At 40.4% G+C, this 27,658-nt stretch overlaps 1 protein-coding gene across 3 annotated transcripts in view; it reads left to right on the top strand.

Moving 5' to 3' along the window:
• Positions 1-21,508, top strand: part of scn8ab (sodium channel, voltage gated, type VIII, alpha subunit b) — a 53,172-nt gene extending 31,664 nt beyond the window's left edge. For 2 of the 3 annotated variants that reach the window (XM_061784416.1, XM_061784418.1), the window contains 13 exons: positions 12-368; positions 447-620; positions 3,415-3,708; positions 6,450-6,567; positions 6,655-6,809; positions 8,647-8,820; positions 10,512-10,634; positions 13,156-13,440; positions 13,516-13,569; positions 13,641-13,778; positions 13,862-13,966; positions 15,767-16,037; positions 16,647-21,508. In XM_061784416.1, coding sequence (XP_061640400.1) covers positions 12-368; positions 447-620; positions 3,415-3,708; positions 6,450-6,567; positions 6,655-6,809; positions 8,647-8,820; positions 10,512-10,634; positions 13,156-13,440; positions 13,516-13,569; positions 13,641-13,778; positions 13,862-13,966; positions 15,767-16,037; positions 16,647-17,806 — 3,408 coding nt within the window. In that variant the 3' untranslated portion in view covers positions 17,807-21,508. The remainder of the gene's footprint in view (positions 1-11; positions 369-446; positions 621-3,414; positions 3,709-6,449; positions 6,568-6,654; positions 6,810-8,646; positions 8,821-10,511; positions 10,635-13,155; positions 13,441-13,515; positions 13,570-13,640; positions 13,779-13,861; positions 13,967-15,766; positions 16,038-16,646) is intronic. The other variant, XM_061784417.1, reaches the window with a different exon arrangement.
• The last annotated feature ends 6,150 nt before the right edge of the window (positions 21,509-27,658 follow it).

The following is a 27,658-nucleotide window of genomic DNA, read 5'->3' as shown; positions in this document are numbered from 1 at the left end:
GTCTCTTGTAGTTGAGAGTGTTCAAACTGGCCAAATCATGGCCCACACTCAACATGTTGATCAAGATCATTGGTAATTCGGTGGGGGCTCTGGGTAATCTGACCCTGGTACTGGCCATCATTGTCTTCATCTTCGCTGTGGTGGGCATGCAGCTGTTTGGCAAAAGCTACAAGGACTGTGTGTGCAAGATCGCAGAAAACTGTAAGCTGCCTCGCTGGCACATGCATGACTTCTTCCACTCCTTCCTGATTGTATTCAGAGTGTTGTGTGGGGAGTGGATTGAGACCATGTGGGATTGTATGGAGGTGGCAGGACAGACAATGTGCCTCACAGTCTTCATGATGGTAATGGTCATCGGGAACTTGGTGGTAAGTAAAAAAAGGGCCGGGTGACATTGTGTAGAAGCTTTTGAAAGCAAGAAATATTGAGGTTTCAATCATCCATAGGTGTTGAACTTGTTCCTGGCTTTGCTGCTGAGCTCGTTCAGTGCAGACAACCTCGCAGCTACAGATGATGATGGCGAGCCCAACAATCTCCAGCTCGCTGTTACTCGCATTAAGGCAGGCATTGCCTGGTTCAAGTCCCACATGCGTGTCTTTGTTGCCACTGTGCTCAAGAAGGTATGCATAATCGTAAAGCACTAAAATGGATGCTACCCTGCTATCCCCCAATTGTTTATGATACTGTATATGTACCGTAAACGTCAGCTGGTTTAATAATCAGGTTTCATTATTAAGGTCAGCTGAAATGAAACTTAACTATTTTTTGAATGACACTGAAACTATGAGGAAATCTGACCCATGATCTTCATGCAAAAAAAATCTCTGTGGACACTGTGGGATCAAATTAAATAAAACCAAAAAATGCATCTTGTACACTTAGAGGCACAATGTTTTATCTTGGAGTGATACTGTATTTTTTATTCACTTTGTAACACTTACCAGGTGTCTTAATAACATGCCTGGGACATGCTTTTGTTAATTTCCCCCAAGAATTGACACCTAAAGCATACTATAGGCAGCATGGTGGCCGACTGGTTAGAGCGTCAGCCTCACAGTTCTGATGACCCGGGTTCAATCCCCGGCCCCGCCTGTGTGGGGTTTGCATGTTCTCCCCGTGCCTGCGTGGGTTTTCTCCGGGCACTCCGGTTTCCTCCCCCATCCCAAAAACATGCATTAATTGGAGACTCTGAATTGCCCGTAGGTGTGAATGTGAGTGCGGATGGTTGTTTGTTTGTATGTGCTCTGCGATTGGCTGGCATCCAGTTCAGGGTGTACCCCGCCTCCTGCCCGATGACAGCTGGGATAGGCTCCAGCACGCCCACGACCCTAGTGAGGAGAAGCGGCTCAGAAAATGGATGGATGGATGGATGGATGAAGCATACTATAGTCCCACTCTTTTTCGGCTCTACTGCATGTCTGGCTTTCGTCTCTACGAGGACGAGGGGTGGAGATAGGGGGTGGCTACTTGTTGAGCCCGGAGTCTAAAAATCGAAGTGTGAACTGCAAAGCGTATGCAAGCCCCCCACAAAGGCAGCACTTCATCACCAAGCCACCCAATTACACTTGTCAATTAGTGTGTGGATCCGTGTATGTTATTATCTGAACTGTTATGTCACAATCCAGTGATATTCATAATGGCTTACTCACATTTTTGGAGCTAGGCAGCGCACAAAAGATTTAGTTAGACCCAACTATTTGTATACAAGCAATTAAAAAGTAAATTTTATATCATATGTCCCTTTAAAGGTTTTGTACACATGACGCTTGACTTTCACTAATTTGGAACATACCAATATCTTGTTAGTATTGTAAAAGTTATGTAGCATATATGGATTTGGGATAAAATGTAATTTGAGAAATAAATTCGGTGAAGGTGAACGCCCGCGTTCACTTCTGGGTTAGGCCGATTTACGTTTTAACGTTAAAATCAGATTATCTCGTAAAGGGGCGCCACGTCTCTTTTTAGATGTGTAAAACTTTAGGAAAAAGTGACGAAAAAAACCTCTATGTCTAATAATCTGAAGTTTGCTACATGAACTAAATAAGAATCCTAGATCCCAGTGGCCTCTTATCATATCCAAACACACAAATGATACAGGTAGTGCGTTTTATATAAATTTTTATGAAATCTAACAGGGGTCTAACTACAGGGAAACAATGCAGAGAAAAGGAAAACAAGGAACAGGTAAGCATTCGTAAAGCAAGTCGAACTTGTGGTGTAGGTGTGAAGTGAGGATGTGCGTTGGGCAATGAATAGAGCTGAGATTCCTGTTGCTGTTAATTTAAATCCAAATATGCACCAATCTGTACTTTAGTAGACTGCACGTTGGACATACATTGCGTGGAACACAATTTAGGCAGGCTGCTCGATGTCCCGGATCCTTGGCCGGTCCAGTCGAGGACAGGTGGTTTTGACGGAAAAAGGAGGGGGAAAAAAAACAAAACAAAAGCTTCAAGTGCAGAGCGGCCGAAGCCCGTGGGTGGCCTGGTCGCCGGGCGCTCTGAGCGGATGTGGGCCGCCCGTTTCCTTCCCAACGGAGCTTCGTCTGTGAGCTGCCCAAGGGGGGAAAGGTCAGGCGCGTCCTCGCCACCTCGTGGTGAGAGGTGGGCCGTTTTCGGCAAGGATGAACGAATGAGCGAGAGCAAGCGCAGGACAAAGGAGCTTCGGCCTTTTGTGCACAACAGCGAGAGAGGGAGTGCCCCCCCCCCCCCGGTGAACAAAAGGGAGATAGACCGCCTCTTAATGTTACTTTTCCATCCTAGGATTATTTTGTGGTTTAAAACCAGTGGGATAAAATAACATTAATTCTCAGCTAATGCATTGTCATACACACACCCTGTTTAATCTATGCAATGAGTGTTTCAATTTTATGTGGTGGCTAATAACACTTACTGTTCATTTGTGTAACATTTCTGTGTTTGTTATGAGTTCAACACAAGCATATTCGGTTGGGAAACAAATTTAACCAGCAGACGTTGAAATTCGGAGAAATACAATTTTCTAACTTTTTTGGGTCGTTTTCTTGAGCCCTGCACACACAGGGTGTCTTCTGATGACTGGGAGCCCAGGTTTCTGGGGTAACTGTTAATTAATTTAAAGTCCGGGTGAGAAGTCAGGTTTTCTGGTGTCTGCTTTTGACGAGCTCCTTCAGACTGGCTGGGATATCATTTAGCAGAGATGCAGCCTAGTTTGAGATTGGGGGTCACGGTGCCATCTGGCGAGAGCATTTCCGTTACTGGTACAAACACTAACTAAATATAATATATGACAATTTGAGCCATATGGTGTAGACAGGACCTTAAGTGACACAAATGGCCTCTATTGCTGACAGTGTAGTAATGTGAGCCATTTACTGTATGCTATCAAGTAGAATAATGTTCCATCCCTACTTTTCTGTTATCTGACTTTCAGCCTGTTGAGGATGAACAAAAACCTCTGGATGAAATGTACGAGAAAAAGCTCAACTGCATTGCGAACCACTCTGTGGACATCAACCGTGAACTGGACTATGCTAAAAATGGCAACGGTACCACCAGCGGCATTGGGAGCAGCGTTGGAAAGTACATGATTGATGAAGACTACATGTCTTTCATCCACAATCCCAACTTGACTGTGTGTGTTCCTATCGCTGTTGGAGAGTCGGACTTTGAAAACCTTAACACAGAGGACTTCAGCAGTGAGTCAGATGTGGAGAACAGCAAGGATGTAAGTAAGACAGACCAATGTGAAAATCGACTGCACATAATGTGGTCAAATATATGATCAGAATGTATTTCAATTTATATCAGGGTAGAAATATATAGCAGTACTGTACACAATACACATGCAAGTTTATCAGTTAAATGTAGCAATTTGAATTTTGATTTACTCACTTTAGTAATACTGGTGGACCGACCAAATCTCTAAACCTGGACGACTATACAAATGGGAATGTACAATTAAGGATTGTGCCCTCCGTCACGTTACACATGTTAGAAAACAGCTGGAATCAAGAGGTCAATTTTTTTGTTTTTTTTGTTTTGCAATATGCCGGCAATATAACATTGGTATTCATGACAGTGGCCTATAAAACAAATTACATTTCACAACTGTTGGGGGAGAACCAGAATTTTTTTTATTTTCTTCCTTTTTTCCCTTTCCCCTCAATTTTGATGTGGATGTGTACATCATGGAAAATTCTAAGTCAAAGACAATCTTGTTCGGGTACATAAACAATTTTTAGGAAATAATAAATTGAAATAACCTGCCTCTCTCGTCTAAAATACAGTATAAATACAGTATATATATATGGTGTTATTGATGTGCTTTATGAAATTTAACACAAAGTGTAAGAAGCAGAGCGGTGTGTTTCTTTTGCCTTTTTTATGGTAGAAAATTAGATAATACAACACTCTATTATGTACCTGTACCAGGTTTATGTTCCACTGGGCTCCCTGAGCCACCCTTACAATAGCTCTTGCTGCACCCCAGCCAGCCACAGGATACGATGCAGGAAGCGACCGCACGCAAAACCACGACCAACAAATCAGAAAAGCAATGACGTATCCGGATGTTTGGAGAGAAAGAGAGACAAGAGCGAGTACGAGAGCAATTTTCAATGCAGCTTTTTGCTGACAATTTCAGATTACAAAGTGCAGTATCACTTGCTCCTGAATTGAATTAGTTTGTGTTTGCAGTTGCAGAAATATGTTTAGACTTGGAAGTTAGTAGTGTGCTAGTTTTTAATTCAATTCTATTCATTTTTAGAGCAATTATTTGTGAGAGAGAAAAATTAATATATATATACAGGGTGATTGAAAAGTAACTCCCTATTTTAAAATACATAATTTATTTATATGTTGTAATATTTTTTGCAATTTTATTTTGTGTATGTTCCATGATTAAAGGAGCAAGTCTATTCTACCAAACCAACGACTTTGGAAGAACTTGAAGAGCGAATACGAGAAGTTATGTCTTCCATCCTTGTGAAATCAGTTCCCAGTTGAGAAACTGGTGGCTAATGCTGGCGCCCATATCGAATTTTAAATAAAACTCCATCTAATACACTTGCTTCTCATGTACATTTCTTGTAAGAATTATAGTTCAGAAATAAATGACAAGTACCGACATTTCTCGTGTATAATGCACACACATGTATAATGCGCACCCCCAAAGTTGACCTCAAAATTCTGGAAAACCCTTCTACCTATGTATAATGCATTTTTACAATGCATGATTTTGCTTCTACCCATATGATCAAAACATGAAGTATTTTTTCAAATAATTATTTTGAAGTTAAGCACTTTATTTGAAAATGTAATACTTAATATTAATACTTATTATTTACTTGCTCTTATTTTGAAATTCACAGCCTTACTTTTATTTAGTAAATGAGAAAACACACAGTGCTCATATGTTTGATAATCCAGGCAGAATTTGTAAGATGGGTACAATTCTTTAAAGAAAACATGATGGGCGAGGCGAAACATTAATTTTATTTTAATGGGATTCAAATTAAACTGTCAAGCATTTCAGAACAGCATTATCATTAAACAAAACATAACCATAAAGAAATTAATGATGGTTGTTGTTCAGTCATATTTTAAGAAAACAATATTTCACAAATTCTGCCATGGTATGTAAACTTATGAGCACAACTGTACATACAGTATATGCAGTCATACGAAACCTTGTCATATTGGAATTAAAGTGTAGGCTACACCTTTTTTGTAACCTCTGGGTGGCGGCATATTAGAATGAAAATGTACACCTTCCTCATAACTTGTAGGTGGCGGTGACATTGGAATGAAAGTGTACAGCTTTTTCATAACCTCTAGATGGTGGCATACATTTAGATAATGTGAAAGGTTTTTCATTTTCCCCTATACCTATGTATAATGCGCACTATTGCCTTTTGACAATTGTTTGGGGGGAAAAATGCACATTATACATGAGAAATTACGGTACTTAAAAATAGGGAGTTACTTTTCAATCACCCGGTATATATATATATATATATATATATATATATATATTATCTGTCCTGCGATTGGCTGGTGACCAGTTCAGGGTGTACCCCGCCTCTCGCCCGAAGATAGCTGGGATAGGCTCCAGCACGCCCGCGACCCTGGTGAGGATAAGCGGAACGGAAGATGAATGAATATATTTTATCTGTACCTTCCACTCAACCAATTCAAACAAAAATCTCTTCAACCCTGGGAATATTATTTATGAATGCATAACAATAAAAGTATTAAAGCATACGTTTAATTGCTTCCTTCTGATTATATGCTAAAAGCTGCATGGTAGAGAGTCACGGCGAGGACGAATAACTGTAGTATGCATTACTATAACACTTACAGCATTGTAGTAATAAATCAAGTGATTCATACAAATACATATGGGCCCTATTAAAATGACTGTACGCTCAACCTGCTTAAGTGTCTGTGTTTGGGCCTCTCTCCTAGCTGGATGACACCAGTTCGTCTGAGGGCAGCACAATAGACATAAAGCCTGACGTGGAGGAGGTGGCAGTCGTGGAGGTTGTCGAGGAGTACCTTGACCCAGATGCCTGCTGGACAGATGGTACGTAGTAGAAATACCATCAGGAAAGATTGAGTGCCCATTTCAATAACGCACATCGCATCGTTCGCCTACTTATTTGTCATCCAGAATGTGTGGCAAAATACAAGTGCTGTGATGTCCCCATCACTCACGGCTGGGGGAAGCACTGGTGGTTCCTGAGGAAGACCTGCTATCTGATAGTGGAGCACAACTGGTTTGAAACACTCATCATCTTCATGATCTTACTTAGCAGTGGAGCCCTGGTAAGATACCAATGCCACTTGTTTGTTGCACTTACACATAAAAGGGGGAGTTTGCAGTTTGAAAACCGCAATCATGGCCATTCATAATGACATGCGATTATGAAAGTGACTGGTTGTAATTAGTAGTCACAGAGAACACTGTCCAGCTTCATCAAAATAGCGGCGCTAGCAATACAAAGCTAGCATTAGCACTGTAAACAAGCCAATGTTAGCCTTGGCTGATACCATGGTAGCCTGACTTATTACTAGTAGAGTGTGACTATAACACTAAGGGCTCTATTTGCGTGACTGGCGTAAATCCAGCCCTGTGCTTGGCGTAACTCTGCGAGGAGGCGGTTTAGACTGGTAGTTTTGTGAACCGCCGTAGCCTAGTGCATTTAAAAATGGGACATCTGCGCTGGTGTGAGCGCCATCGCATCCGACTTCAATTCTCTCCAATCGAAGCGGCTCCTCTCATTCACTTTAAATTCGGTGCGCGAGTGGCGCACTGACAGACATTTGTTTAACAAGGCGGAAGAAGAAACGTATATGCTAGAGTCTGGCAAAGTACGCTTATAAGGAACTGCAAGCAAACCTCTACGGGTGGATGATGTAAAGTCGGCTCAGGCGGAGATCACAGATCTGTGCCGTAAAGTTAGCACTTGGAGAACGGCTACACAAACCAATCGTTCGTGTCCGTGTCTACGAAAATAGAGCCCATTATGTTACAGTTGTATTTTTTTGGAATGTAGTGTACAATCAATTCAAAATCAAAAAGAGGTGTTAAAGAACCTGTCCAGCAGAAATGTTGCCAATTTCACACCGCTTCTGAATCCTCAGCTCCCAGAAGTCCCATGCGCTACTTCTTTTTGCTTGTTTTTTACCCAATTGTTAGCAAACAAAGGATGGGCATTTTTTCATGTAGTTTCAACAAAGCTACTGAAGCCCAAGGTAACAGGTCAGCGCTAGATTGCAGGTGTATGCTCGTGAATGTGCTCGCAAATGCGCGGCAAATGATTGACACCTTTTCAGTTACACTTTCTTTCTCTGATTGGTTGTTCTTCCAAGGGCACTTTGGTTTCTGAATTCAATTTGAGTCAAAAATTAAATTATTGTCAGCTTTATACTGACAGTTTTAACAAATGACAAAAAGTAATTTTTTTAAATGAAAACTGCAAGCAACCCCTTTTAAATAAAGTTAAATTGTAGGGCAGAGTAATTGAGAGTCAAGGAAAAATAATCCTTTCTATGAGATGGACAAGGAAGACCAGCTCCTGCTTTTCTTCTGCAGCTGCTTCTTATGAAGTATGTTTGTTGCTAATGGAAAGACAAGCGCTTTAATGCACCAACCTTTCATCCGACAAAATCCAGCTTACTTTAGCAGCTTTCTGGAGCGAGGAGTGCCTGTGGCCAAATGAAAACAATTGCTAAAGAATGTTCACTCGCAGTGCTGAAGAAATGGTGCAAAGTTGGTCTTCCTTCCTCTTTTTCCGTAATTTGGAACAAACCCACTTTGGAAGTGTAAACAAACTATACAAGCTGATTTGAACTAGTATAATAGTTCAGACATTACAACTTTTTTTTTTTGTAACAATGTTATAGATAACAGTATTGGCTGAAGGGTGCCCTCTTGTTATGTTTTTTTTTCTGCTGTTACAACTTTAAATGAGCTGACCATGAGCTCTCCCCCATGGTAGGTTTTGCTTAATCCTGCGCGCAAATCAACTACTAAATACATGGTCATGAAAACAGGACTTGTCTCTTGTGCTTGTGAGAGAATGTTTTTTCAATGTGAAATGCAGTAAATGCTGAAACAGATCACAGTTCATGTATTTGATACTTGTGTGCTGGTCCATAGGCCTTTGAGGACGTCTACATTGAGCAGAGGAAGACCATCCGCATTATTCTAGAGTATGCCGATCGGGTTTTCACCTACATTTTCATTCTGGAGATGTTGCTAAAGTGGGTGGCTTACGGCTTTGTCAAGTACTTCACGAACGCCTGGTGCTGGTTGGACTTCTTCATTGTGGATGTAAGTACTGGAATATTTTAGTGCTCTAGTCTAGTGAGAATAAGCGGTACAGAAAATGGATGGATGGATAGTCCTTTACTTTAGTGCTAGACTGCTGAATCTTTTTTTTTAATTGTTGAGTGTTTTGAAAATAATTTGCCCCAAACTAACCCCCCTGACCCATGTTGGAAGTATGTCAAACTATATCTGAACTATGTGTCAGCACAACATTTCCACCATGTCGATAGAGTGTGTTGCAGTAGGATTTTTTTAGCCTTGCTGTGGGGATTCATACATACTCATAAATTTCAGGATGAAACTAAAATTCACAATAACCTTTACAGGTGAACTTAAATTGACCGTCTCTAAACCTTTGAATGTGCATGTCCAACTTCTTTGAATGGATTTGAATTCAATTAGAATTGGTGTATAGGAAATTTGAAAATGTTAAAATTTTCACAGATCAAACACCTGTTGTGAATTTTGCCCATTAGCTCCTTGTTAGAGAACAGCAAGTTGTGCAAAAATACTAAAACACTGAACAGTGGGACTTGTCCATTCAAAGGTTTGGAGAATGTCAAATTAAGTTCACCTATAGGTTATAGTGCATTGCTTTCTCTCTAACTTTTTTTTATGAGTATTACAGGTACATCTCAATAAATTTGAGTATGGTAGAAAGCTAAATTTATTTCAGTACTCATAAATTATATAGATTCATTTAACTAAATACTTGGCAGAAGGCAAATTCCTTCCTAATTTCCACAGTAAAAATAATTTTCATTGTTTCTTGATTGTTTGTTACATAGTATTGTACATTCTAGAGATCGTGAATTTGGGTTTTCTTTTGCTGTAAGCTATAATTATCAAAATTACACATATATTGAAAAACAAATGATGAGACATTTCACTCTTAGTGTGTGTCGTGCATCTCTATAATATGAGTTTCACTTTTTTAATCGAACTACCTAACTAAATTAAGCTTTTGACACTCTTCTAATTTACTGAGATGTATACAGTATGTGCCTGTCGCCTGAAAATATCTACCAACCCATCCTCTCTTTTAATGACACTATGCTCTAATGTCTTCTCTCTCACAGCAGGTGGCTCTACTGTATGCACTTTAAGTTAAGCGTGACAGAGGGTCTTGTTTGAGGTTCCATGGTAAGGTTTGTGTTGCTGTGTTTGGACTTTCACAGGTTCTTCTGTTCCCACCCTGACAGTCCTCAATCTTCTCGTTGTCCTGTTTAAGTGAGATGTCCTCTGGTGTAGCAACTGTATTGTTTTGTACATGTCTGTAAGTTATTGTGGCCTATTGGTTGAATGTCTGTGAGAACATCCCTCCTCAGATTATTTTCCCTTCGTTGAACTATCGTTTTCCCCTCTCACTGTGCCAACCACAAGTTTCTTTCCAGGTGTGCTGTCGAGCTGGTCATCGCTCGACTCGCTTGCCAAACTTCACCAAAAACAGACAGAAGTAAACAAGAAATAATGAAGAAAAACGCTTGGGTCTTACAATACAATTCATTGACTAAATGTTATATATTGTAGGTGTATCTACAGAGAAGCTGCAGTTCATGTGTATCTATTTATGTTTTGACAATTCCACTATCCTTCCAGTATGAGTAGGGCCAGACCTTTTCGCTCTGTCCCCTCTAACCATGTGGGTCCTCTCTTCCTTTGCTTCTGTCCCCTGTCTGTCCCTATCTGTGTAGGTGTCTATAGTCAGCCTTATAGCTAATGCCTTGGGCTTCTCCGATCTTGGCCCAATTAAGTCACTCAGGACACTGAGGGCCTTGCGACCCCTCAGGGCCCTGTCACGTTTTGAAGGGATGAGGGTAAGGCCCAAGATACCAGGCAGCTGGTGCATCTGCATGCCAATTGAAGAAAAGGCTAGCAAATGAAATTGATAAAATTGTAAACCATTTTGCATGGATGCAGATCATCTCAGATGGTAAAAATATTTTTGTAAAACATCATTTATGAGGAAAAGGATCCTAAACTGGCTTGTGCATGAACTTGGTTGCTGCTCCCCTAAATACTACATGACAGTCTCCAGAGAATTCTTTTGATAACTGTTCTGAGCCTGATTCAATGATAAAGAGGGGTTGTCACATTCTTATTGGAACCAAAGAGAAAAATAAATGTTTTAGGCTCAGAAGCTTGTGCCTGTCGCTCCGTCACAAAATGTGCTGTTCACTGATCTTATCGCAGTTTGGCTTTGGTATTGTCACACTGGAAGACCACCAAACTTCTGGTTGCATTTGCTCCCCACCCCCACTCATCCTTGCTCGCCACCCATCTACGTATTGGGTAGTCATATGGATGCAATCTTCTCATGTTTGGCAAATCCTAGTGTTGATGTGTGTGCCTCTTAGGGTTTTTTTTCCTTCCATACTTTGGTTTTATACAAATCAGAAGTAGTATTCGGGCAACATTGAAATGACAAAAAGGAAAAAGTTGTCTTAATGTGACAAGAATAAAGTTGCAACATTATGAAGAAAAATGTTGAACGTCACTACAGTGAAGTTATAATATAATATAATATATAGCAATAATATTACAAAAATAAAGCTGTTTTTGTCCAGAGACTTTCTATATATTAATCATGGAACTATCAGTAAACGTTTGTTACGAACACTTGGTTCATAATGAAAAACAAAAAGAGGAGATTTGTGTAGTTCTTTTGCAGGAACCAGAAATAAACACAATTTAATTTCATCTTTTACACAATGATATTAAACTTATTATCCTGATGATGGTGTTCATGTGACAAAACATTGACTATGTCATTGTTTGTAAAATTTGTAAGCCCTTTTCACATTGCACTTGGCTTTTGTGGGGTTCACAGCGGGGCACAGTGTAGGACGGTGCAAGCATATGGCGGCCCAGTGCTAGTGTGTCCATATTTGGTACTGGTTGCTAAGCTACCTAAAAGGGGAGTAGCCTGGTGCCTTTTCCTGCTGATTTGGACATAAAGTAGTTAGAAAGGAAAGCCCAGGAGACATAATACGAGTGAAGCATATGTGGCTTTGCTATATTTTATTTATATCTAACATTTATTTTGTTAAAAATATTAAAATCACGTTTCTACCCCTTTCAACCAAACTGGCATATTCAGCATGGTGGAAATCACCTTCCATTGCTGTGTCTTCTTTAGCACGTCACAGCACGTCATTTTATCTTGTGTCCCAAAAGACGCGACCAAACAAATGACGCACTGTCATTTGCATTTATTTTTACTTCGTCATTATCATATTCCTCTCTCTGCACAATGCTGCAACACATTCAAAATAAATGGGTTGGTCGACGGCTCACTGCACTCTGCTAAGTGCAGTGTTAAAAACTCTTGAAAAGGCCTATATCCTGAACTATCCTCAACTAAAGGCTTGATTTCAATGTATAGTTTGTGCTCGTAATACTACAACTTTAACATCGGAAAATTAGGATTTTCCTTCTCTTAATATGACTTTATTCTCCAGAAATAACATTTTTCTCATAATATTACAACTGTAGTCTTGTAAGATTAGGACTTTATTCTCTTAGTATTACAACTCTATTCTCATAGTATTATAGTTTTTGTGTGGGTGTGGCCCTAATACTCCTTGGTAGTATACTCACAGCACCTATGTCTATTAAAATGCACATTCATGTAGTCTCCTACTTATGCTAATTGAGTTATTGTATTTCATACAACGTATATCGCAGTTTGTATGCTCGATTACACATTTTCATGTTACCTGCAAGTCACTATAGCGCCTGTTAATTTTTCATCGACTTTAATGAATATTCTTCAGTGCAATCTGAGGATGAAACACAAAATTTTATTTGGATTTGGATATTTGCATGTCAAAGAGGTGTAACAAATAGATTTCAATACAAACATCTGATCGGGTGTGTTCAAAAATTGGTTTGACACCAACCATTGAAGTAGGCTACATACAAAGAAAACTATGAATTGATTGTAAAGGAGAGTACCTCTGTCAAGATCTGATTTGATTTGGTAATATTCAGATTTGCGTCAGCCTGGAATTTTAACTTTTGCATTGGCCAATTAAATAATTCAAGGCAATCTAAGAAATCCTTATTCTACACATAAATGCAAATTGGAAAGAAACTACCTGCCCCTTAGTGAAGGGACACCACTGCAAACATTTAGTCTTCACTGTCACTTTCATTCAGTACTCAGCTAAAGTGTAGTACTTCTCGTGTTTTATTTTGATCGGCCTAGAAAGTTTTCTTAAGGAGAGAGGGAATGTGCATTTCAGTATACACGTGTGTTGATGTCCTCAGTGTTTGTGTGATTTTGTCAATGCAAACCACACGCGATTAGAGTGTGTCCTGACTTATTCTCTTCAGGTTGTGGTGAACGCCTTGGTAGGGGCCATTCCTTCCATTATGAACGTGCTACTGGTGTGTCTCATCTTCTGGCTCATCTTCAGCATCATGGGTGTGAACCTCTTTGCTGGGAAGTACTACTTCTGCTACAATGACACAGAAGAGCAAAATTTCCACCCCAATGAAGTTAACAACCGAACGGAGTGTTTTGCACTCATTAATGATAACCACACTGAAGTCAGATGGAAAAATGTCAAGATCAACTTTGACAATGTGGGGGCAGGCTACCTGGCACTTCTACAAGTGGTGAGGAGGACCTTCTATACGTCATCTCTCTTGATACAAAAGTGTTTTCTCACACACTATGTCTCAACCGTGCAGGCAACATTCAAAGGCTGGATGGACATTATGTATGCAGCAATAGATTCTAGAAAGGTAGGGTTAATAGCTTCCCAATTGTTCGTGAGCGACAGAGGTTGAATATATTCACTTTTGCAACTTTATAGGTGGGGGATCAGCCGCTGTATGAAGACAACTTGTACATGTACATCTACTTTGTCATCTTTATTATATTTGGCTCATTCTTCACCCTAAACCTCTTCATTGGTGTCATCATTGATAACTTCAATCAGCAAAAGAAAAAGATAAGTTTTATTTTCCCCACTTGTGCACCTTCTTGATATATATCTACTTCACAATTGTAACCATGTTGTTTTTTATCCTTTACTTTGGAGGTCAGGATATATTCATGACGGAAGAACAGAAGAAATACTACAATGCTATGAAGAAACTTGGTTCAAAAAAACCACAAAAGCCTATACCCAGACCACAGGTAACATTTTAACTAAAGATAAGTGTCATCATCTCCAACAAGCACGTTCTTCAATCCCAATTCCAATGAAGTTGGGACGTTGTTAAATATAAATAAAAACAGAATACAATGATTTGCAAATCATGTTCAACCTATATTTAATTGTATACACTACAAAGACAAGATATTTAATGTTCAAACTGATAAACTTTATTGTTTTTAGCAAATAATCATTAACTTAGAATTTTATGGCTGCAACACGTTCCAAAAAAGCTGGGACAGGTTAATGTTTACCACTGTGTTACATCACCTTTTCTTTTAACATTCAATACACATTTTGGGAACTGAGGACACTAATTGTTGAAGCTTTGTGGGTGGAATTCTTTCCCATTCTTGCTTGATGTACAGCTTCAGCTGTTCAACAGTACAGGGTCTCCGTTGTCGTATTTTACGCTTCATAATGCGCCACACATTGTCAATGGGAGATAGGTCTGGACTGCAGGCAGGCCAGTCTAGTACCCGCACTCTTTTACTACGAAGCCACGCTGTTGTAACACATGCAGAATGTGGTTTGGCATTGTCTTGCTGAAATAAGCAGGGGCCTCCATGAAAAAGACGTTGCTTGGATGGCAGCATATGTTTCTCCAAAAGCTGTATGTACCTTTCAGCATTAATGGTGCCTTCACAGATGTGTAAGTTACCCATGCCATTGGCACTAACACAGCCCCATACCATCACGGATGCTGGCTTTTGAACTTTGCGCCCATAACAGATGGTTCTTTTCCTCTATGGCCCGGAGGACACGACGTCCACAATTTCCAAAAACAATTTGAAATGTGGACTCGTCGGTCCACAGAACACTTTCCCACATCAGTCCATCTTAGATGAGCTCGGGCCCAGAGAAGCCGGCGGCGTTTCTGGGTGTTGTTGATAAATGGCTTTTGCTTTGCATAGTAGAGTTTCAAGTTGCACTTACAGATGTAGCGCCAAACTGTATTTACTGACATTGGTTTTCTGAAGTGTTCCTGAGCCCATGTGGTCAAAATCATCTTTATTTGCCAAGTATGTCCAAAAAACACACAAGGAATTTGTCTCCTGTAGTTGGAGCTGCTCTAGTACCACAACAGACAGTCAATTGACAAAGAATCCATTACACATTGATGTCGGTTTTTGATGCAGTGCCGCCTGAGGGATCAAAGGTCACGGGCATTCAATCTTGGTTTTTGGCCTTGACGCTTACATGCAGTGATTTATCCAGATTCTCTGAACCTTTTGATGATATTATGGACCGTAGATGATGAAATCCCTGAATTCCTTGCAATTGTACGTTGAGGAACATTGTCCTTAAAGTGTTCGACTATTTTCTCACGCACTTGTTCACAAAGAGGTGAACCTCGCCCCATCTTTGCTTGTGAATGACTGAGCAATTCAGGGAAGCTCATTTTATACCCAATCATGGCACCCACCTGTTCCCAATTAGCCTGTTCACCTGTGGGATGTTCCAAACAGGTGTTTGATGACCATACCTCAACTTTCTCATTCTTTTTTGCCACCTGTCCCAGCGTTTTTGGAACGTGTTGGAGCCATAAAATTCAAAGTTAATGATTATTTGCTAAAATCAATAAAGTTGATCAGTTTGAACATTAAATAACTTGTCTTTTTAGTGTATTCAATTAAATATAGGTTGAACATGATTTGCAAATCATTGTATTCTGCTTTATTTATGTTTAACATAACGTCCCAACTTCATTGGAATTGGGGTTGTTATAAATTTTTTAGCAAAAATGACAATATGTTCCGTTTTCCTTTTTATTCTCTTAGAACAAAATCCAGGGCATGGTGTTTGATTTTGTGACCCAGCAAGTGTTCGACATCTCTATCATGATCCTCATCTGCCTCAACATGGTCACCATGATGGTGGAAACAGACACTCAGTCAGAAGACACAGATTATGTGCTCTACTGGGTCAACTTCATCTTCATTGTTGTCTTCACCGGCGAGTTTTTACTGAAGCTTTTTGCGCTGCGTCACTACTACTTCACCAACGGCTGGAACATCTTTGATGTGGTGGTTGTCATCCTCTCCATTGTGGGCAAGTATTTACAAGGGTTCTTACACATAGAAGACAAGATGTGTCAAGTATTTTTGGGGAATTTGTAAAACAGACTTCAATAGGTAATTCAATATTTATATGACATGCATTAATATTATTTGATAGGAATAATGGGCCCCTTTCCCTCTTCTCTGCAGATAAGTAAATCAACACCCCATCACTATATGAGGAAATACAGTACTCACAAAAGTATTAGAGTACATTTAAAAGGATAACACATGGTGTACCACAAGGTTCTATCTGAAGACTTTTGATACTTCAGCTGGTGATCGCAATATACTGTGTAGATGTGATACAATCTATGATTTTAGGAGAACAAGATTAATCTCAATAAATTGCCAATTGATTTAATGGCATTAAATTGGATAAATTGTCATTCCTGTTAATGCCAATTGATGGAAAATACATTTTTCTATTTCTTTGTATTGTTTTTAGGCATTTAATAAAAAACTATTGATTGCTGGGAAACATCTACTGGCCATAAAATGATCATGTCACAGGCGATCATTGGGGAATTACAGTTCAAGTGCTGTTTTTAATGACTTCATATTTTTATGTCTTGTCTGTTTTTGTTCTTTTCATCCATAGGAATGTTCCTCGCCGACTTGATCGAGAAGTACTTTGTGTCACCAACATTGTTCAGGGTGATTCGACTGGCTCGTATCGGTCGAATCCTGCGCCTCATCAAGGGCGCCAAAGGCATCAGAACTCTACTCTTCGCCCTGATGATGTCACTCCCAGCCTTGTTCAATATTGGCCTGCTGCTTTTCCTGGTCATGTTCATTTTCTCCATCTTCGGCATGTCCAACTTTGGCTACGTAAAACACGGGGCCGGAATCGACGACATGTACAACTTTGAGACCTTCGGCAACAGCATGATCATCTTGTTCATGATCACTACGTCAGCTGGCTGGGACGGCCTGCTGCTACCCATTCTTAACTACCCTCCAGACTGTGACCCATTGCTGGAGAATTCTGGAACTCCTTCAACAGGAAACTGCGGCAACCCATCTGTCGGCATCTTCTTCTTTGTTATGTATATCATCATTTCTTTCCTAATTGTGGTCAACATGTACATCGCCATCATTCTTGAGAACTTCAGTGTGGCCACGGAGGAGAGCACTGACCCGCTCAGCGAGGATGACTTTGAGACCTTCTATGAGATTTGGGAGAAGTTTGACCCCACTGCTTCCCAGTTCATCACATATGCCAAGGTTTCCGACTTTGCGGATGCACTTGAACACCCGCTGCGTGTCCCTAAGCCCAACACCATTGAACTCATTGCCATGGACATGCCTATGGTGAGCGGGGACCGCATACACTGCCTGGACATCCTGTTTGCTTTCACCAAGCGCGTGCTGGGTGACAGCGGTGAGTTGGACATGTTGAGGCAACAAATGGAGGAGCGATTTGTGGCGGCCAATCCTTCCAAGGTCTCTTACGAGCCCATCACCACCACTCTGAGGCGCAAGCAGGAGGACGTATCAGCCAGAATCATCCAAAGGGCCTACCGCGCCTACTTGACGAGGCGGGGTTTCGTTTGCAAGCGCGTTCCAACCAACAACAGAGTGGAGAATGGCGGGAATAATCAGGAACAAGAGAAGGAGGCCACGCCCTCAACTGCCTCCCTGCCCTCCTACGATAGCGTCACCAAACCTGACAAGGAGAAGGAGGACGACAACGAGGGCAAGGGAGGGAGGAACGAGAGAGGAAGAAACCAAAAAGACGTCAGGGAATCCAAATGTTAAGGCGATGGGATAGTCATATTCACGCTATTAACACCACAAATTATAACACGAGGAAACTCACACTCGCACGGATGTACAGATTATTTCATTTGCAAGTCAGAAAAGATTGAGTGTTTTTATTTTCGGCCTTCAGAGAGAAGCGCTCACACTGTCAACGGCTTGAAGACTCTTGAACTCCTCTCATAATCAGCTGTGACATCGTTGTATCTAGATGATTTACGTCCACACAGGAGACAAGGAGCCCCAAACGAAGGACTTCACAGATTCCAATGGAAGACGGTGTTATGGAAAAGATAAGGAAGTCTTACAGGTGCCTGAGTTGCACTGTGCAAGTACGGAAATGTCTCTTAGAGCAAAATGACCATCTAAGGATGAGTGACAGACACAAATAATAGAGCGCATCGGGAGTATTTTTGTTTTATTAAAGCAAGAAATTGTTGATGTGAGCAGCAAAAATGCAAACCAATATAAAAGGAACACTATTTAGCATTTTGCCTATGCCACTTAACTCCCATTATTTATACCCACGTCCAAATGTTTTTTTCTTTTAAAACATATGGGCTTTCACACCAATTTGTTCAGGGTCTGTTTATTACGGGGGTGAAGTCAAGCCAAGGGCTTACGTACATTTACTCAGAAAGTGTTCCAAAAACAAATACATAGGTAATTGTGCTTGTTTGATGCATAGAAATGATTTGCATGACGGCATGTTTTTGACCAGAACTCTTGCATGAACTTTTCATAGTCCACAAAACACTAACACTGCGGTGGTGCGTTACGAGGGTCAATCATCTGAAACGGAAATCTTGTCTCATCACTCAAGACATTACAATTGTTGCCTCTATACATAGAAGAATGGAACATGTTGGTATATTAAAACACATGCACGCACGCACACACACACACACACACACACACATACACACACACGCGCGCGCGCACACACGCTCACATGCACACACACTAGTGGATTGCAGTTGTAATGTGAATAATTATTTGCTGCTCTCGAAGATGAAAGAAAAATGAAGGACGTGATGTCATAAAATCAGAAGCTTATATTTAACGTTTCTATGCACCTACAGTATGTAATGCTCCATTTGCTTTTATTGTTTTAAGTGGTCAGTGGGGATTTTACAAGTATGGCCTTTTTATTGGTGATGCATTTCCTTTCTGAAAGGGCTGAGAGGAGATCTTAAGCTTATTTACGTGTGCGTGTGTTTTCCTCCTTATTTTCTCGTTTTATAAGCCTCATTTGAGATGTCGAAGGAAACATGTTTGTCCGATTTAAGCCGAGTAATGAGAAAGGCAAGCGTTGGAGTGTGTGGAGAAGCCAAAGAGATCTGTCTTGTTCTTCCTCACAGTGAAGGGGGTTTGTGTTTATGACTAAATGTCCATGTATTTTTGATTACAGTATTTTATTTTGCTCTCAACAGAGACCCCGAGAATTGTATGCAATGCTTGAAAAAAAAAAAAAAAAGTCCTCCCCTTTTTCTCAGGAGATATTACACTCGTTGAGCTCTGCTACACAATGCAAGTGAATGTGACGGGCGGATTTATTAACTCACATTTTACGCCTTTGTGTTTAATACCATGATGATGGTGATGATGATGGGAAACGATCTCAGCTGGCCGCCTGGTTTCAGTAAGAGTCATGGTCCATTCTGCTGGAGAACTTCCTGCTTATGACGTTTAGACCTATAGGGCTAGAAGCATCTCAGTGAAACAGACACATTTTTCGTTCTCGCTTACAAAGGTGCTGGTTAAATTGGGTGTGGATTGCAGTTAGAGGAAGTCATTACGGTTTTAATTCTGAGCTGAAAACAAACAAATAAAACAAACAAACAAATGATTCGCCACAGTAGTACATACACACACAGGAAACAGCGTGAGGTGATGTGACAGACTTTTACGATTTAACACACGCTGACGCTCTGACCCGCTCCGCAACGCACTCAATACCAAATAACTACCAGAGCATTAGATGCATCTCACGGCGCTGTGAGCACCCACGCCGCAGCAGATCTTTAGCACTGTGTAGAGATGTCACTTCCTGTTTAGGGATGGTTAACCCTTCCATGTGTTCCCAAGTCCTGTAAATGGTCCACTTCCTGCATGAGCGCTCCAAAATCACTGTGGGTGTTGACCAAATAAAACCATGAATGATAAGCATAAAAATTCTCTCTTCGCTCATCATGTATTTAAAAAAAAAATCCATTCAGAAAAGTGGATTCATTTGAAAGAAGAAGAAAAAAAAACAAGTATGAGCTTTTTGTCTGAAGCTAAAAATTAACTCGTAAGAACCTAATGTAATATTTAATTTTAATGGCATGTGCAGTTTTTTTGTAAATACTGGACTACGTCAAAAACTACAGCTATTAATATTACACTCAAATATAAATAAGCATAAATTGAATGGCTTCCAGCTTCTGCCCCGTCACACTTGTTAGACTGTAACATGTCTGTCAGAGTAGAACTTTTTTATTCACTTTTCACACAAAAAAGAGATTAAGGGAAAATAATCTATATTACAAATCAATACCTTGATATACAGAGCTATATTGCATATATTATATATATATTCTACTACATAGATAAATATATATATATATATATATATATATATAGTATATATACTGTATATATTAGAACAATGTGACGCAACTCGCCTGTCCACTCTTTGCAAGGGGGTGAAAACACAATTCAACACGCAGCTGTCTTTGTGTGTATATTCCGTCAATAACCAAAACTGGCCCACCCAGCACCCAAAGGTGCCAGTGCAAAATGCATGGTGTTAAACTGGCTGCTTGCTGAGAATCGGGGAACCTGCCTTGGTGGGAGGATTGCACTAACCAACATACCCTTTTGTACATTAGCAGCAGTGTTTTGCCCCTTATCTTCTTTGTGTACACACACATCCATAATGCTGGTATGAAGTACAGTATGCCCCTCACTGGTGTGTGAAGTGTTTGCAGATTACAGCTCTAACCCTCCGTCATGTTTGTCATACACTGACGCCATCCCCACTGCGATATGTGTAAAAACCCAAGGGTTAGTCGTCTTAGTTGCCTGTGTGTTTGTTTCTGGTGCAATATCTCTAAACGGCACGTGCCTTTTTAGCTTCCTATTTAGTCTATCAGTAAAGTCGGCAATCCGGAGCTCCAAAACCCACAGAAGAAAAAAGAGCACGATAGTAGCAATCTATTGCTTCCAAATGAACTGGTATATTGCTAACTCACCACGTAGGTTAGATTGTCTGGACTAACATATTGTAGAATCATGTAATAGAAGTTATCTCTCCTCTTTCTCTCTCTCTCTTACTCTGACTCTCTCCCTCTCTCTTTAGCTTTCTCCCTATGTTCTGTTTACAAGCTTTTGGGCTGGTAAAAGCTTGCCTTCTCTTTTGCAGGTTTCTCTCATTTTCAAATGTTGGATTAGCTTTCACAATATGGGGCCATTGTTTTGATTTAGCATGACTGGGATATCATTTTTTGTTTGTTTTGTTTTGTTTTGTTGCTGAAAATAGGCTGACTGGGCGGGAAAAAAACAACAACTTTTGAATGTCATTATCTCTTGCCACTAATGCAGCCAGAGAGCGGAACATGTTGCACAACCACACGAGACAATTCAGTGAGAATCAGTGAAAGAATGTCTTGATTTGAGCACGAATCTATTTCCAAACAATAAAGCAGCCTTCCAGTTAGACTTGTGACTGCTGTGGTTTTTGGGTGACTTCCAGTTTGCCTGTGCCAATGTGGATGGTTTGTTGCTGCTTAAAGTTACATTGTGTAACACAGTCATTACCAATAACATCTACCTATTTCCGCAGGTGATGGCGGCTGTGGCTCAATAGGTAGAGCGCGTCGTCCAGTGACCGAAAGGTTGCTGGTTTGAATCCTTGCTCCGACTGTCCACATGTCGAAGTGTACTTGGGCAAGATACTGAACCCTAATTTGCCCCCAGACGGCCTGGCAGCGCCTTGCATGGCAGCAGCCGCCCATTGGTGTGTGACTGGGTGAATGTGAGGCTTTGTAAAGCGCTTTGGGCACTGTGGTAGTGTAGATAAAGCGCTATATAACTCCAGTCCATTTACCATAGCAAGCTATAAGTCAATGGTATTTAGTCTAATATTGAATAACAAGACGTCAACTTGACAACACGTACAAGTTTGTTAATTGAAAACATTTTGTTTGCGAAGTCAGTGTGCTACCATATAACATTGAAGTATCATGTTATTTTGTTGTTGGGCAAAAGGTTGTTTTACTAGTGTATGCTAAAGTTAAGTGCCAGCGAGCACCCTTATTCACAGAAACACTCCAACAGACTCGTTCAGGTGCTACATCCATCCATCCATTTTCCATTTTATCCTCACTAGGGTCGCGGGAGCCTATCCAACTATCTGAACCTGAACTGGTCACCAGCCAATCGCAGGGCACATGTAAACGAACAACCATTCGCACTCACATTCACACCTACGGGCAATTTAGAGTCTTCAGTCAACCTACCATGCATGTTTTGGGGATGTGGGAGGAAACTGGAGTACCCGGAGAAAACCCACGCAGGCACGGGGAGAACATTCGAACTCCACACAGGCGGGGCCGGGATTTGAACCCCGGTCCTCAGAACTGCGAGGTAGATGTGCTGCCAGGTGACACATATGGCATCATAATTGTAATTTTTGTTTACAATTCCTAAAAGGTGTACCACAAAAATAAGTAAAAAAGGGAGGAAGTTGGTCTTGCAGGACAGTCGTTATAACCAGTGACAACTAACAAACATCCAAGAGTTGGTGCCCAATCAGCTTGGTTCTCTCCCTACAAGGGGGAAGTTTACCCGGAAAAGGAAAGATTTTAACACTTGACTGAGGAGGACTGAACTTTGTGACAGCCACAATTTCAGGTAAATGCAGACGTGCTCCCACCTGTATTACCAAACACCACACAGTAATGCATAATAACTATTTTAATAACAACAATAACTATTTTTCCTTATTCAAAAACACGTGACAAAAATAAAATTGTGCTTTGGGGGTAATTAATGTTATTTAATTTCATTTCAATGAGGAAAATTGATTTGATGTATGGGTAAATTGAGATATGAGCTTTGTCACGATACATAATGAATTTGAGACTCGAGGTACCACTGTAAAAACAGCAGTTTTTACTGCCGGTTTACCCTACATGCTAGTTTGTAAGGTGTACACACTTGATACAGTAGAATGCTATACAATAACAGTCACCAAAATGGCTGAGAAAGGGAGAGAGAGGGGGTGGGGGGGGCAGCACTGCAGTGCAGATGTATAAATGCAGTGGCCTGAGCTGAATCAGCAGGCTCTGACTGTACCGTGCTCTTCTGTTTAACACACATTTCCTTCCATGGCGAGCAGAGGGAACTACTGCTCAAGATGACGAAAAAAAAATGGAATGGCTATATGCAGGCAGACACACACACACACACTGACACACGCACGCACACAAACACACGCACACACACACACACGGAGAGTCTGTATATTGGTATGCCCTCAGATCTGAATGTCTTTAGATTAGTGTCAAGTAATTAACTAACTAACTCGCAACTGTGCCGGATAGCCACCAATGAAACGAAAGCATTCAGTTCTTAAATAGTGGGGGAGGGGCAACTCATGCTGGACACCCAAGTGTGTTGTTTTAGTCACGCCCCCCAGAAAATCAGGGAAAGTGAAATGGGGGGAAACACTTTAAAGTGGCACAAAGCAGGCCCAACGAATGGCATGCAAATTTGACACACCACAGAGAAGAGTAATGTTAATAAGTCTACCAAATTTGAATATCCATCCATCCATTTTCTGAGCCGCTTCTCCTCACTAGGGTCGTGGGCGTGCTGGAGCCTATCCCAGCTGTCATCGGGCAGGAGGCGGGGTACACCCTGAACTGGTTGCCAGCCAATCGCAGGGCACATACAAACAAACAACCATTCACACTCACATTCACACCTACGAACAATTTAGAGTCTCCAATTCATGCATGTTTTTGGGATGTGGGAGGAAACCGGAGTGCCCGGAGAAAACCCACGCAGGCACGGGGAGAACATGCAAACTCCACACAGGCGGGGCCGGGGATTGAACCCGGGTCCTCAGAACTGTGAGGCTGACGCTCTAACCAGTCGCCCACCGTGCCGCCATATATATATATATATATATATATATATATATATATATATATATATATATATATATATATATATATATATATATTGAAGTATCATGTTATATATATATATATATATATATATATATATATATTGAAGTATCATGTTATATATATATATGTTATATATATATATATATATATATATATATATATATATATATATATAAAATATAGAAAAAAAAATATTTAAGTATATAAAATCAGGTTTCAAAACTTGAATATTAAGGGCCACCTCGCAGCTCTCAGATGCTGTGGGCGTGTTGAATGGATGCGCCAAAAGGAGTCAAACATACTGAGGGGATGATAGCTTATATGATGTAAAATCCCGTTAAGAGGCTCAGCTTCAAAATTGAATGTTTACTTGTGGACTATAATCATAAAAATGAGAACAAAAGTCAACTTACCCTTGTTGTTAGTGACAAAATGTCATATCCGAACACGGCACCTGACGACAGCGGGACGGTAGGAGGAAGTGATAAATGGGCCTTGTTATGGAAGGTCAGCACAGCTAACTCACAACTGAGCAGCATAGCCAAACGAAATGAAGTCACTTTGTCCTTATATAGTGGGGGAGGGAACTCGAAAGTATACGCCCCAGCCCCGTGAACACCCCACTTTGTGAACAACTGTGTGAGAAACTAGTCCAACAGTTTAGCGGCAAGGCCGAAACCCAACATTTAATGCCTGTGACCTTCGATCCCTCAGGCAGAAGGACATTAAAAAACGGCATCACTGTGTGAAGGAACACTTCAGAAAACCATTGTCAGTTAACACAGTTTCTCACTACATCTACAAATGCAAGTTAAAACTCTACCATGCGAAGCGAAAGTCATACATCAACAACACCCAGAAACACTGCCCGCTTCTTTGCGCCTGAGCTCATCTGAGACTGACTGACACAAAGTGAAAAAGTGTGTTGTGGTCTGACGAGTCCACATTTCAAATTGTTTTTGGAACTCAAGGACGCCGTGTCCTCTGGGCCAGAGGAAAAAGACCATCCGGACTGTTATGGACGCAAACTTCAAAAGCCAGCATCTGTGATGGTATGGGGCTGTGTTAGTGCCAATGGCATGGGTAACTTACACATATGTGAAGGCACCATTAATACTGAAAGGTACATACAGGTTTTGGAGAAACATATGCTGCCATCCAAGCAATGTCTTTTACAGGGACGTGCCTGCTTATTTGAGCAAGGCAATGCCAAGCCACATTCTGCAAGTCTTACAAAAGCCTGGCTTTGTAGTAAAAGAGTGCAAGTACAAGACTGGCCCCATTGAAAATATGTGGCACATTATGAAGCCAAAATACCACAACGGAGACCCTGGACTGTTGAGCAACTGAACTTGTACATCAAGCAAGAATGGGAGAGAATTCCACCTCCAAAGCTGCAACAATTAGTGTCCTTACTTCCCAAATGCTTATTGAGTGTTGTTAAAAGGAAAGGTGACATAACACAGCGGAAAACATGCCCCCGTCCCAGTTTTTTTGGAGCACATTCAAAATTAGAGAATATTTGCAAATACATAAATAAATAAATAATTAATTAAAAAAAAAAAAACAATCACAAACAATGACGTTTCTCATTTTAAACATTACATATATTGTCTTTGTGGTGCATTCAATTGAATATAGGTTGAAAAGGATTTGCAAATCATTGTATTCTGTTTTTATGTACGTTTTACACAATGTCCCAGCATCATTGTAATTGTTTTTTTACATGAGAATGTTTCAGCACTGTGCATAAGAGGTCATCCAGAATTACGTATCTCCCTTATGTCTGCAAGATATCAGTCACAGCTCCGATGTTGCCCCGGTCTCGTGTCAACAGTATGTGAAGCCATGATTTGTCATTCTCCTTTGTGGGTCTTCTATGTTTCAGCAGGAAGAAGACAAGAAGGGAAGCCCTCAGACTGGGCAGTAAGTACTAATTCGATTCAAATATCTAACCCCCCCCCGTCCCGTCCCCCACCCCCCAAAAAACATTTGATATCGCAGTGAAGCAAGTTGTAAAGCATTTATTAAAATGGTTCCTCGACCCCATTTTAAATATTGAACATACATGCAAAAGGGCCAACGTCAACTTTCTAGTAGATATCAAGCGCTCTCTAGCGGCATAGTGAAACAAATACACTCACATAAAGACACGTCCATACTGACCATCGTCAGAGAGGCATCGAGTAGAAAAATATTTATTATTGTCGTTGTAATTTGTAGAAAGAGTTGAATGTACTTTGCCCTCTCGTGAGGCTTACTCTTACTATTATGCAATGCAGTTCCACACGGCAAACTACAACTGTAATAATAATTATTATGTTGTCATTAATCCTTTCCCCCCCTATGAAAGTAAATCTTATCCGTGCAAAGGCATAGATTGTATAATCAATTGCAGCACTCAAATTGCAATATTTTAATTGCCTCTTTATCGTTGACACAAATCTACTGTACCGTTGCTGCGTAGTTGCCAATTAAAGGTCAATAGTAGCCTGAAGGTGTCGCTGTAATACTTGCTATCTGGTTTAGACTGGAGTACTGTACACTGTGTGTGTGTGTGTGTGTGTGTGTGTGTGTGTGTGTGTGTACGTATATATATATATATATATGCAATTGAGACAAATGACCGAGTGTACGGGATGATTTATAAAGGCATTTGGGCAGTGATCAAACACAGCCCTCTTAAAGCAATTTAGTGTTTTATTATTATTCATTTAAAGAGCTTATCGTTAAACTTTTATGACAATGGATGGAAGGAATAAACACAAACAGAAGATACAATAAGATCGGTGCTGGCATGTCATGATAATATGTAATAGAAGATGTAGAAGACAAAACACCAGTGCCACATGTAGTTGTCAACATTGTACATTTTAGTGAAAGACAACACTCAAGCGTCAAACATTTTTGGTTTGATAGACAAAAAAAGAAGAAGACAAAATTTCGATTTTTGGGGTGCAGGTATCCGATATCTTCATTTTCATGACACAACAGTTTTAGTGAGGTAGACTATGACAAGTCAAAGTAGCGAAACATTGCTCCTAATCTGGCATATGAAAGGACATGAAATAAATATTTCCATGTACACTGTCTTCAAAATGAGGTAGAAATGGTTACAGAGAATGCACAAGATGCTACAACAACAAAAAAGATAACACTGAAATCCATTTTGGGTTGAACAAAACTCACTGAATGAGAACAACAGTTTGTGTAGCATATTGCTTGTGTGACAATGAAGAGCATTCAGTTCTTGTAGCTAAGCGCATAAATACTTTTTAAAACACTGGGGTTTAGTTGTGTATCACCTTTTAAATCTCTTGTTTAAATTTGAAACTGTGTGACGAGGCCATGCGTCACAATTTAAATGGTATGTCCAGTATTTGCTCCATGCAGCAAAAAGGCTTTAGGATATAATTTCCCCACACTGAATCTTGTCCATGTTTTGTGCCCTCGTTTAAAACTACTTTTTAACCTACGATCAATGAGGGTCATGCTCTTCAATTTGATTTAAAATGGCACTAAGCAATATTGTCACAATAAACTTCCTCCCTTGTGGTGCCAATTCATCAATCAGCTGCTGTAAAAAAAAAACAGAAGCCAAACACTTAGACATTAAGACAATATATATATAAAAAAAAACATATCTATGGAGAACATATATTGAAGTGTCTTT

This window comes from Phyllopteryx taeniolatus, chromosome 9 (genome assembly GCF_024500385.1).
Source record: "Phyllopteryx taeniolatus isolate TA_2022b chromosome 9, UOR_Ptae_1.2, whole genome shotgun sequence".
NCBI classification, from domain to species: Eukaryota; Metazoa; Chordata; class Actinopteri; order Syngnathiformes; family Syngnathidae; genus Phyllopteryx; species Phyllopteryx taeniolatus.
This window is presented reverse-complemented; position numbering and strand designations above follow the sequence as displayed.